Source organism: Papio anubis, chromosome 16 (genome assembly GCF_008728515.1).
Source record: "Papio anubis isolate 15944 chromosome 16, Panubis1.0, whole genome shotgun sequence".
Lineage (NCBI taxonomy): Eukaryota > Metazoa > Chordata > Mammalia > Primates > Cercopithecidae > Papio > Papio anubis.
Genome location: NC_044991.1, coordinates 31,177,320 through 31,189,625, shown reverse-complemented (window position 1 = coordinate 31,189,625; position 12,306 = coordinate 31,177,320). Strand labels below are relative to the sequence as shown.

The following is a 12,306-nucleotide window of genomic DNA, read 5'->3' as shown; positions in this document are numbered from 1 at the left end:
TAGTTGGCCAATGGAAAAGCTGTGGCTCTAGAAAGCCAGCCCGCGCTCCGTACTGACGTCACTATAAATGCTAGACATTATGGGAGTTGTAGTCTTTGTCCTGCCCCGCGCTATTCATGCTTGTCAATGCTGTGAACACAAGGTGGTGCTGTGGAGGTGGCGGGGGGCGGGTGCTGTGGGGCGTGTTCTTCACGCGAAAAATTCTAGCTTTACGGTGCCCAAAGGCCTTAGAATTCTAATTTCCCACAAGAAAGAACTATGTATGCTTCGAGATTATTCAACAAAAATACACACGAGGAAATGTGCTTATATAGGAGTTTCAAGCTTTATGCAAAAAAAGGGCCTTAAAACAATTTTTTTTTTTTTTTTTTGAGATGGAGTTTCGCTCTTGTTGCCCAGGCTGGAGTGCAATGGTGCGATCTCGGCTCACCGGATTTCCCGGGTTCAAGGGATTCTCCTGCCTCAGCCTCCCGAGAAGCTGGGATTACAGGGATGGGCCACCACGCCCAGTTAATTTTGCATTTTTAGTAGAGACAGGTTTTCTCCATGTTGGTCAGGCTGGTCTCTGGATCACAGGCGTGAGCCACCGCGCCCGGCCAAAACAATCTTTTTTTATAGCTATCTAACAAAAGATAAAAGAAAGAACAAGACAGTGGATCAATTAAGAAATGTCTAAAGATTATTCTGAATCCCAGCACTTTGAGAGGCCAAGAGGGGCGGATCACCTGAGGTCAGGAGTTCCAGACCAGCCTGGCCAACAAGATGAAACCCGATCTCTACTAAAAACACACAAAAGGCCGGGTGCGGTGGCTCACCGCCTGTAATCCCAGCGCTTTGGGAGGCCGAGGCGGGTGGATCACGAGGTCAGGAGATGGAGACCATCCTGGCTAACATGGTGAAACCCTGTCTCTACTAAAAATACAAAAAAAAATAAGCCGGGCATGGTGGCTGGCGCCTAGTCCCAGCTACTCGGAAGGCTGAGGCAGGAGAATTGCTTGAACCCAGGAGGCACTTGAATCCTGAGGCAGGAGAATGGCGTGAACCTGGGAGCAGAGATGGCAGTGAGCCGAGATCGTGCCACTGCACTCCAGCCCGGGGGGCAGAGCAAGACGCCGTCTCAAAAAGAAATAAAAAATAAAAAAATAACACGCACACACACAAAAAATTAGCTGGGCATGGTGATGGAGGCGGGTGCCTGTAGTCCCAGCTACTCGGGAGGCTAAGGCTGGAGAATCACTTGAACCCAGTAGGCGGAGGTTGCAGTGAGCTGAGTTCACGCCACTGCACTCCAGCCTGGGCAACAAGAGTGAAACTCTGTCAAAAATAAAAATAAAAATAAAAGAGATTATTGGGCCCCCAAATGCCATAGTGGGCTTCCCAGAAGAGGGATAATTCTCATTCAAGGCCAGGCACAGTGGCTCATGCCTGTAACCTCAGCACTTTGGGAAGCACAGGCAGGTGGATCACTTGAAGTCAGGAGTTTGAGACCAGCCTGGCCAACATGGTGAAACTCCAGCTCTACTAAAAAAAAATATGTATACACACACACACACACACACACACACACACATATTAGCTGGGCGTGGTGGTGGGTGCCTGTAGTCCCAGCTACTTGGGAGGCTGAGGCAGGAGAATCACTCGAACCCAGGAAGCGGAAACTGCAGTGAGCAGAGATTGTGCCACTGCACTCCAGCCTGGGTGACAGAGTGAAACTCTGTCCAAAAAAAAAAAAAAAAAAAAATTAACATTCAAGTGGACCAGAAAATTTAAGGAATTTCTCCCCAAACAGAAGATGTGAATTATGTCAGACAAATAAATTCTGCCCTGGAACAATTTAATACAATTTTGCTTTTGCAACATACAAGCATACCTTCATTCACTGAAGTGCAGCGTGCTGCTGCTGCCCTGGTAGAAGTGACAGGGCAATGAGGGAGACAGAGACACTTGCTAGATCATCACACAAACAGGTGTAAAATTGCAGCTGTGTCCTTGCAAGAAAAGAGTTTGTACTTGGGGAATCTTGACCTAGTTTGGGAGGTCAGAGAAGTTTCCCCAGGCAGAAAGTGATTGCAGATTCAAAAGATGAACAAACAGGCAGTGGTCAGGTGGAAAGAGCATGTGCAAAGGCCTAGTGGTGGGAGGGAGCAAGGCAAGTTCCCAAGAAGTCCTTTGGAAATGCAGAGTGCAGTGAGGTGTGAGATGATGCCAGAGAGGCAGGGCCAGGCTGCACGGGGCCTCGTGGGGTATGGTGAGGTGGTTTGTCTTTATTCTGAATTGAAGGGACAGGCCAGGCACAGTGGCTCATGCCTATAATCCTAGCACTTTGGGAGGCCTAGGCTGGCGGATCATTTGAGGCCAGAAGTTTGAGGCCCGCCTGGTCAACATGGCAAGACCTCATCTCTACAAAATATTTTTCAAGTTAGCCAGGTGTGGTGGTGCCCACCTGTGGTCCTAGCTACTCAAAAGGCTGATGCGGGAGGATCACTTGAGCCCAGGAGCTGGAGGCTGTAGTGAGCTGTGGTTGCACCACTGCACTCCAGCTTGGGTGACGGAGCGAGACCTTGTCTCAAACAAACCAACCGACAAAAAAGCAGAGCCAGTGTGGGTGCAGGTGGACAAGACTGGAAACAGTTGGCAGTGGTCAAGGTGAGAGGTGACGGTGGCTTACATCAGACTGGTACAGTTAGAGCTGAAGAGATTCTGGAATTTATTGATAAACAGTAAAATTGACTTCCTGTCAGCCTGGGTATAGTGGATGATCAGGAGAAGGAGGGGTCCAGTGACCGCTGGCTCTTTGGCTCATGTGCCTGGTTTGCACAGAAGAGCTCACTGTGGACAAGGTGACCTTAAGGAGTCTGTGGGCTTCAAGCAGACAGCTGGAGATAAATACCTGGCTCAGGGGAAGGGCCTGAGCTTGAGATGTAAATGTGGCAGAAAGATAGGAACTGGAGCCCGAGGGTAAAAGATAAACCGGGGAGAGGGTGAAGATGAGAAGTGAGCGCCTGGGTGTGAGCCTGAAGGATGCCTATGTTAACAGCCTGCTGGGGAGGGGGGGGGTCAGCCTGCCAAGGAGCAGCTAGAGCTCAAGGAGCAAATTCAGGAGAGCAACACAGCCACTGAGCCCTGGAAGGTGGCGCTCCACAAGCTCTGATCAGGGCTCCCGACACAATGACAGATGGCCATTCAACCAAGGAGTGCGAGGGGCCTGGAACCCGCCAGATGGGAGTGTCCCCACCTGCAAGGGAGCTGACCGGGACACGGGCATGTCCACAGGTCGTCTGTTCAGTCCCCGAGGGCAAGACCAGGGTTCAGGGAGAAGGGTTTTGTGACAACCAGCAGTGTGCATGCTAGGGGTGGAGGCGGGAATGCTAGGGACACCCAGCAGTGTCAGGGCAGTTCTGACTGGGGACACCATGCTTGCTTGGTGTTATCCAAGCTGGCCAGCCTTGGGGTGTCCGAGGAGCTGCAGCCCTGGCTTCTGCAGTCCTGCTTTTAGAGATGGATTTCGTTTCCTGCAGGGAGAACTGCCCCGTTTCCTGCAGGGCCTGTAAGGTGACAGAGCGAGGTGCTCAAGCCAGCTGAAGGGGATGTGAGATGCTTTGGACCCACTGTAGGGCCTACTTGGAGAATCGAAGGCTTCTTTGCAGGGTGCCTTTTGCCATGGGCCAGGATAAAGAAGGGGAGGGCAGGCATCTTCCTAGGCAGCAGGGGTGGGGTCTCCCCAATCCAATCTCCTCTTGCCCTACCCTAGGATGGCAGAGATTCCTGTGAGGGAGGCCGACCCCACAGCACAGAAAACCCCAGAAGGAAGCAGGGGACCCCCACCCATGGGCAGGTTCACAGTAGCCCAGAGGCCAGGGCTGGACCCCAGGGGCCCAAGGCCACCATCCATGGAGCAGTCTCCTCTGCTGGGGGGCACCCTGGTGCAGAGACTGAGGCCTCGCAAAGCTGTGCTCCTCTCAAAGACAGCTGTACCCTAAACTCCCCTCGCTGCGAAGGAAGGAAGAAGGGACAGCTCCTTGTTGGTTGTGAGGGTGGAGCCAAGGTGGACTTGAGACTCTGGGCGGCTTCTGTGGTATCTGAAGTTGCTTGTTTCTCAGTATCAGCGCGAGGCTCGAAGGTGAAGGTGAAGGTGAAGGGACTGGGGAGGGGCTCCTGGAATCGCTCCTGCGACCTTCTTATCCTACAGGTCCAGATACCAAGAGTCAGCCCAGGTCCTGGGAAGCCTGCAACCCCAGGACTGCACAGACACGAACCCCACCCTGCTTCCCGCTGCGGGAGGGCGGGCCAGGTCAAGTTGGGTCAATGTTCACATTGAGAAGAGGGAGGCCAGCATGTCCCAGGGTACGGAGAGAGGCTCCGCTGCGGAGGATTCTGGGCCCAGTGTTGATACGGAGTGGTTCCCCTCCTGGGGTGGAGTTAGTGTCTCTTGGGGTGATGAGGGGGTGAGGAAGCTGCTCTATGCCCCAGCCCACCCCCAAGGGACTCCCCACTCCCACTACCGTGGAACACCATGCACCAGGGGCCCTGGGCTGGGGTCCTTCCTTCCCAGCGAGGCGTGTTTAGGGTACAGCTGTCTTTAGGGTACAAGCTGCAGGAGGCAAGGGCTGTGGAGACGGGCGGAGCAGACGGGTATACTCTCCCAGTTCCTTTTCGGGTAGATCTGTCTTCTCCCAGGGCCAACTCCAAAGACTCCAAAAAGGGTGGCCGAGCCCAGGGGCAGCTCCTAGAGTCATCAGCAGCTCCCCTTGGAGGACTTCTTAACGCCGGGCAGGAGCCTCGCGGAAGCCGACGCGCGCTTCTGGTGTCGCCATTTGGCCCGGCGGTTCTTGAACCAGACCTGGGAATGAGGAGAATGTTCAGCCCCAGCCCAGGTCCCACGTCCCACCGGCTCCCGAAGCTCCCACAGGGACCGACAAGGGAGCTTCGCGACAGGGGCGTGGGCGGACGGCGCTGCAGAGCCGGCAACCGGCAGCGGCTGCGCGCCACCTGCTCTTATTCGCTGCGGACAGACTCGGTGGGTCTGAACGCGAAATGGGAACCCCCTTTGTACCCGCCCCAGCCTCCAGCTGGCGGCGAACAGGATGCCCCTTCTTGGGTTCAGGGCCCTTCTGAATATCCCAAATTCGGGACGTGAAGGCGCGCCTCTTTCGTCATCAGGGTAAAGTGTAAAACAAAAGTAGCCCTCCCGTCCCTTTCCCGCGACACCTGCCCGCCCTCACCCGCTCCTCGTCCCCCTGGACGCCCAGCACCTTCCAGGGACCTCCGGCGCGCCAGGGTAGGGCTTGGGCCGAGGCCGTTTTTGCAAAGGGCGCCCGCCCGCCAGGACCCAGTGCAGTGTAGCCGCGGCCCGCGCGCTCTGGGGAGAGGCTGGGCGGGGCACCCACCTCCACGCGCTCCTCGCGAAGGCGGATGCGGCCGGCCAGGCGCTCGCGCGTGCTCACGTCAGGATACTGGTTCTGCACGAAGAGCGCCTCGAGCGCCTGCAGCTGCTCCTCGCTGAAGATGGTGCGGTGGCGCCGCGTGCGCCGCTGCGAACCCGGGCCGACCGGGCCCGGGAGCGCCCCGGAACCTCCAGCTGGCGCACCCAGGGACAAGGGCACCGCGGGTCCCAGCCTCAGCGGCCACGCCAGACGAGCGCCTATGGAGCGAGGGCGCGGTGAGGCGCGGGGCTGGGGCCAAGCTCGGCACCCACCGCGCTGCGCCCCGGGCTCCCCAGCCGGGCCCCGCGCCCCGCCCCGCGCCTACTCACTCAGCCCGGCTGCCGCCTCTGGGGGCCCGCAGGGCCCCGCGCGGGGGCCGCAGCAGCAACAGCAGGCGCAGGGCGCAGCCTCTGGCGCCCCGGGCTCCTCTGGTTCGGTGGGGCTCTGGCCACCGGCGGGCTGCGGTGGGCAGGCGGCCCGGGCTGGGAGGCTCCGCTCGGGCAGGCTGGAGAGGATGTGCTCGATGGAGAAGGGGCAGGGCCGCCCGGGGGCCCCCGCCGCTGCAGCCATGCCCTGCCCGGCCCGGCCGCCGCCGCCGCCGCTGAAATATATACGTCGAGGGGGGGAGCGCGCAGTAATCCCCGGGCCGGGCGCCCAGTCCACGCGGGTTAATCCCGCAGCGCCGGCCGCGAGCGCGCTAATCCTCGACTGCGGCGGCTCTGCCTCGGCGCGCGGGGGCCGGCGGCGCTGCGGGAGGGCGCCCTGTGCCTTCCCCGCCCCCCGCCCGCGTCCTCCTGTCCCGCCGGGGCCCACCGTTCGTGCGGTCAGGGCGACCTGCGGGGAAGGGTCGGATGACCGCCTCCCCGCCGACCCCTGGGCCTGGCAGCCGCCCGGAGGGCGCCCCGACCCTGGCGGCCCCCAGAGCGCGGCGGTGCCTCCCGGCCCAGCCTCTGGTGGGCCCCCCCCCCCCCGCCCCGTTCCGCCGGGCCTTGTTCCTCGTCCCCTCTGGGGCCCTACCGTGGCGACTCAGCACGCCTGCAGAAGCCCAGCCTAGCCGCCCACCCAAAACTCCGGGACCGCAGCCTCCATGGGGCCCAACACCACCGGCAACCCCATGGTCCCGCCGCGCTGGGTTCCAAACCCGCCCGCCGCCTCGGAGCCAGGGTCTCATGGCCCTAGAGGGCGTGGGAGCGCGGCAGGAAACCTGGGCTGCCGGGTGCCCCCAGTTCTCCGTCTCCTCACCTGCGTCAAGGAGACCTCCCTGCTCCTTTCAAGGCCCCTCCTCGGTGCTCCAGAGCCGTCCGTCCTCCAGCTTTCCCACAGGACCCAGAATCCCCGCAGAAACATCCAACACTGCACCCCGCCCTTCCTCGCACTGTCACTGCCCCCAGGAGCTGTGGGCTCCCCCTCCTCGCTCTCCGCCCAGGACAGTCCTACTTTGGCCACACCGTCCTCGGTCCCTTCTGCCACAGCGCAGGTGACCCGCACTTGGCTGCATTGTTTCACCCTCAGTGAAGCGGCTTCGGACAGCGGGACCGTCACTTCAGCTTAAGACCCTCTCCTCTTGACCTCCGAAAATACTGTATGGGACTCAGCACAGAGAAACAGACGGCCTGGCTCATACCGAGTTGTCACTTTCTGGCCGTGTGACTTCCACAGGTGCCTTCAGCCTCTAGGCTTGACTCTCCCAGTCTGTAAACTGTAGTGACTAGGCGTGAGACGGTTAGAAGCTGGCCGCCTCCACAGGGCAATGCGTATTTCTGCGCTCCTCCCGCCGCCAGCCCCTCTGCAAGACTCTGCCATCCCCGCTCTGCTATCAGTGAAAGTGCTGTGGACATCGCTGTGACAGAACCTACTGATTTAATTTCTGTCACAAGAGCTCCCACATAGGGTTCCCAGGGGTTGTTAGTCTGGAGGCTCAGTGATGGAGCTGCCACCTCCGTGAGTGGCTCTGCCAACCCCACACCCACCTCCTGGTGGTAGAATGGCTGCCACAGCCCCACACTTTTCGTCTCCTCCCATGGCCTTTTGGATGGCCGTGGATCCCTTCTACCCCAGCAGACCTCCCTCACAGAACTGCATCTGGACCATCCTCGAAAATCAGAGCTCTGCTATGATAGGGGAGGCAGGGTCATTGGTCAGGAGAGCCACCCCAACATTTGCTGAGCCCTCTTCCTCCTAGCCCTGGCCATTGCTTCATCCCTTCCCATTCTCACCCTCGATACCTATTCCAGCCTTGGAGATCCAGACACCATCTTTGTGACAGTGACTCACAAGTGCACCTCCAGCCTGGCCTTTCTCTCTGCTCCAGGCTCTTGTTTCCAGAGCCTGCTCCACATCTCCATCTCCACCACCAATAAAGGTCTCCCAGTCACCATGCCAGAAAGGAACTCTAGGTCTTCTCAAAATCCCTTTCTTGTTCCCCACTTTTACAAATGGACCACTGCCCACCTGTCCACCTCCAGGGCTCATTCTTTTCCACCTGTCTGCTTCTGCTCCTGCCTCATCACCAGTCCACCTTGGTAAATGGCCCACTGTGGCACCTTTTCAAAATATTTTCTATTTTGTATTATTTTTTGGGACAGGGTCTTGCTCTGTCGCCCAGGCTGGAGTGCAGTGGTGCAATCACAGCTCACTGGAGCCTTGGTGCCCTGGGCTCAAGTGATCCTCCTGCCTCAGCCTACCAAGTAGCTGGGACTACAGGTGCACCACCATGCTCAGCTAATGTTGCTGGTTTTGGGGGGTTTTGCCATGTTGCCTAGGCTGGTCTCAAACTCCCAAGCTCAAGCAATCTGCCTGCCTCAGCCTCCCAAAGTGTTGGGATTACAGGTGTGAGCCACTGTGCCTGCCTGGCCTGCCCCCCGCCCCCCCCCCCCCCCCCTTTTTTTTTCACTTTTGAGACTGGGTCTCACTCTTTCACCCAGGCTGGAGTGCAATGGGTGACCATAGCTCACTGCAGCCTCGAACACCTGGGCTCAAGAGGTTCTGCCACCTCAGCCTCCTGAGTATCTGGGAACACAGACACACACCACCACACCTGGCTAATTAAGAAACAATATAGATCTATGTTGCCCAGGCTAGTCTAGAACTCGTGACCTCAAGCAATCCACCTGCCTCAGCCTCCCAAAGCTCTGGGGTTATAGGTGTGAGCCACTGTGCCTGGCCACTGTGGTGCCTCTGAAATATGCTGGCAGGTTTTCTGACACCCCTCCCTTTGGGAGTTTAGTTGGGTTTCTTCCTGAACATGGGCTGGCCTCAATGACTTGCTTCTAATCCACAGAATGCAGCAGAACTGACATCGTGTGGTTTCTGAGGCCAAGTCACACACAGAGTCACACAGATCAGCGACCCAGCTCCTTCTCTCTCTCACATCTCGGGATGCTTGCTGTTCACACCCAGCCACTATGCTGTGAGGGGCACAGGCAGCCTCGGGAGAAGATAGGAGTGTTCCAGCCAGCAGCGCCAGCTGAAAGACCCACCCACCCCCTGCACGGGGCACCTACAAGTGAGTGAGGAAGCCTTCCAGGTGGCTCTGGCCCGGGCCGCCATTGGACTGCAACCACAGGAGATACCAAAACTGAGAATCCCCTCCCTGAGCCCAGTCAAGCTCCAGGACGATGAGAGATAATAAAATAGATGATGCTGTGCGTTTTTTTTGTTTTGTTTTGTTTTGTTTTGTTTTTGTTTTGAGACGGAGTCTCGCTGTGTCTCCCAGGCTGGAGTGCAGTGGCGTGATCTCGGCTCACTGCAAGCTCCGCCTCCCGGGTTCACGCCATTCTCCCGCCTCAGCCTCCCAAGTAGCTGAGACTACAGGCGCCTGCCACCACGCCCGGCTAGTTTTTTTTTTTTTTTTTGTATTTTTAGTAGAGACGGGGTTTCACCATGTTAGCCAGGATAGTCTCGATCTCCTGACCTCGTGATCCACCCGCCTCGGCCTCCCAAAGTGCTGGGATTACAGGCTTGAGCCACCGCGCCCGGCCGATGCTGTGCGTTTTTCCCGCACCAAGTTTGAGGTGGTTTGTTATATAGCTACAGATTAGCAGAACGGGATCTGGTAGTGGAAGTGGGGTGCTGCTGATACAAAACCTAAATCATGTGACATTGGCTTTGGGACGGGGCAGGATCCGGGAGCTGGGAGGATCTTGCAGAGGCTGACAGTGGGGACTTAGAGGAAAGTGAAGAAAATGTTACTGGAAGACGGAGGAAAGGAGACCACTGTTATGCAGCGGCAGGAAGTTTAGCAACATTGTCACCTGTGGCCAAATAGGAACTAGAAGCCAGACAGTATACCCAAGAATAAGATGATCCAGCTAAAGAGATGCCCAGAGAGAAGGTTCAAGGTGCTGCTTGGCTTCTTCTAGCTACCAATAATAAAAAGAGAGAAGATATGATTCAAAAAGCAAGAGTTAGGGCCGGGCATGGAGGCTCACTCCTGTTATCCCAATGCTTTGGGAAGCTGAGACGGAAGAATCACTTGAGGCCAGGAGTTCAAGACCAGCCTAGGCAACATAGCAAGATCCTCATCTCTATAAAAAAATGTTTTTTCCTTGAGATGGAGTCTTGCTCTGTTGTCCAGGCTAGAGTGCAGTGGTGTAATCTCTGCTCACTGCAACCTCCGCCTCCTGGGTTCAAGCAATTTTTGTGCCTCAGCCTCCCAAGTAGCTAGGATTACGGGCATGTGCCACCATGCCCAACTAATTTTTTGTATTTTTAGTAGAGATTCCATGTTGGCCAGGCTGGTCTTGAACTCCTGACCTCAGGTGATCTGCCTGCCTCAGCCTCCCAAAGTGCTGAGATTACACGTGTGAGCCACCTCGACTGACTACAAAAAAAAATTGTAAAAATTAGTTTTGGTGGTGACCCCAGCTTATGGTGCCAGCTACTCGGGAGGCTGAGGCAGGGAATTACTTCAGCCTGGAGGTTGAGGCTGCACTAAGCCATGATCGTACTACTGCACTCCAGCCTGAGCAATACAGAAAGACCTTGTCTTTAACTAAAACAAAACAAAACAAAATACCAGAACATAAAGGGTTGCTTCACAGACACTTTCCAACAGACCAGAGGGTCCAGCTGTGGGGCTGCAAGGGAGTGGAGTTCCTGACACATTCAAGAAAGGGGCCCCCAGGTTCAAGGGAGGGGCATAAAGAGACTGCCTCTGTGTGGAGGGCTGGAGAGGAGCTGGAGCTGGGAAACCACCCACCTGCCCGCCCACCCACTTCCTAATCCCATAGCCACCCACCTCTCTTAGTATCACTGCCTGGAATTGCAGCCCAAGACAGGGATTTGGGCACCAGGGCTTCCTGAGGTGCTAGGGGAGGGCAGGTGATACTGCAGAACCTCCACTGTAGCCCACAGAGGGTCGGGGTGCACAGTCTCCCCGCTCCAAGGTGGCTCCCACTTGGCCAGTGCTCCGGAGAAGGGACCTGCTGTGAGTGATCTTCTCGAGTCAGCTACAGGTGGAGGGCTCCAGGAGAGGCCAAGGGTGGTTCCCATAGCGCTGCAGAGCTCCACTCCCCTGGCTTCTTGGGCCAAGTCCATTCCATGCAGATGCAGGGAACAGGAAGTCTGATTGGTCACAGCTGCTGTGCAGGTGTACAGGAGGAAGGTTGGTGGGGCCAGCAGCCGCCCATGCTGCGTGAGTTGGTCCTGAGGCTGTAACTGAGGATCATCTCCTCCCCATTCCTCCCTTTTTCAGGGCTCCCTCTCCTGGAGCCGGAAGCACTTCTGAAGGTCTGGGTGGCTCACCTGGCAGGCTGATCCAGGTCCTCCTCCTGGAGGGGTCTGATCCCCTGGGTGCCAGCCTGTGGCAGGCTGCAATGCTCCAGTGGCCCATTGACAGGGAGGGCTGGGCATGGGAGCATCACAGGACACCCAAGGGATGCCCGGAAGATGGAACATTCCTCCCAGTCCCCAGTATGAGCTGGGTTGGGTACCTGGGCCAGCCTGGGGACTCCTTTGCTTGCTGGCACAAGGAGCCTAGAGTGACTGGGCAACTGTCATAATTTATGTTTCACACAACCCTTACCATGACCCTGGTGACGGCACTCCCCGCCTCCCACCCCAAGGGACCCAGAACCTAAAGTTGTGAGGTTGGGAACAGAATTACCCCGGGGGATTACCAGGAGTCCTGGGGAGCAAAGCACCCCCTTGGGGCTCAGACCAGCGCATTCACCCATGGAAGCAGCACGCATCACCCCAGAGCTTCAAGTGCCTCTCTTGATGTCCTCATCTCCTAACATTCTTCCTCCTCCTCCTCTTCCTCCTCCTCCTCCTTATTCTCCAAGACAGAGTCTCACTCTGTCGCCCAGGCTGGAGTGCAGCAGCGTGATCTTGGCTCACTGCAGCCTGCCTCTGCCTTCCAGGTTTAAGCGATTCTTGTGCCTCAGCCACCTGAATAGCTGGATTCCAGGCATGCTCCAACATACCCGGCTACACTTTGGTATTTTTTTTTTTTTTTTTTTTTGGAGACGGAGTCTCACTCTGTCGCCCAGGCTGGAGTGCAGTGGCCGGATCTCAGCTCACTGCAGGCTCCGCCTCCCGGGTTTAAGCCATTCTCCTGCCTCAGCCTCCCGAGTAGCTGGGACTACAGGCGCCCGCCACCACGCCCGGCTAGTTTTTTGTATTTTTTTAGTAGAGACGGGGTTTCACCGTGTTAGCCAGGATGATCTCAATCTCCTGACCTCATGATCCGCCCGTCTCGGCCTCCCAAAGTGCTGGGATTACAGGCTTGAGCCACCGCACCCAGCCTATATTTTTAATAGAGATGGGGTTTCACCATGTTGACCAGCCTGGTCTTGAACTCCTGACCTCACATGATCTGCCCATCTCAGCCTCCCAAAGTGCTGGGATTACAGGCATGAGCTACTGCACCAGGCCCTCATCT

The 12,306-nt window shown here is 57.1% G+C and overlaps 1 protein-coding gene across 1 annotated transcript; it reads right to left on the bottom strand.

Annotated features, from left to right (window-relative positions):
- Positions 1-2,693: 2,693 nt before the first annotated feature.
- Positions 2,694-5,993, bottom strand: GSC2 (goosecoid homeobox 2). The gene is made up of 3 exons (XM_003905210.4): positions 5,753-5,993; positions 5,388-5,641; positions 2,694-4,840 (listed from the first exon to the last, which is right to left on the bottom strand). Exons 1-3 carry the CDS (start codon positions 5,991-5,993, stop codon positions 4,736-4,738), a joined length of 600 nt encoding a protein of 199 aa, XP_003905259.2. The 3' UTR covers positions 2,694-4,735.
- Between the last annotated feature and the right edge of the window lie 6,313 nt (positions 5,994-12,306).

What these genes read in the sequence shown, in the direction of transcription:
- GSC2 (XM_003905210.4), bottom strand. Translation starts at nt 5,993, where the DNA reads ATGGCTGCAGCGGCGGGGGCCCCCGGGCGGCCCTGCCCCTTCTCCATC. An exon ending in AGAGGCGGCAGCCGGGCTGA is followed by an intron (nt 5,642 to 5,752) that starts GTGAGTAGGCGC and finishes CTCGCTCCATAG; the next exon opens with GCGCTCGTCTGGCGTGGCCG. An exon ending in TTCGCGAGGAGCGCGTGGAG is followed by an intron (nt 4,841 to 5,387) that starts GTGGGTGCCCCG and finishes CCTCATTCCCAG; the next exon opens with GTCTGGTTCAAGAACCGCCG.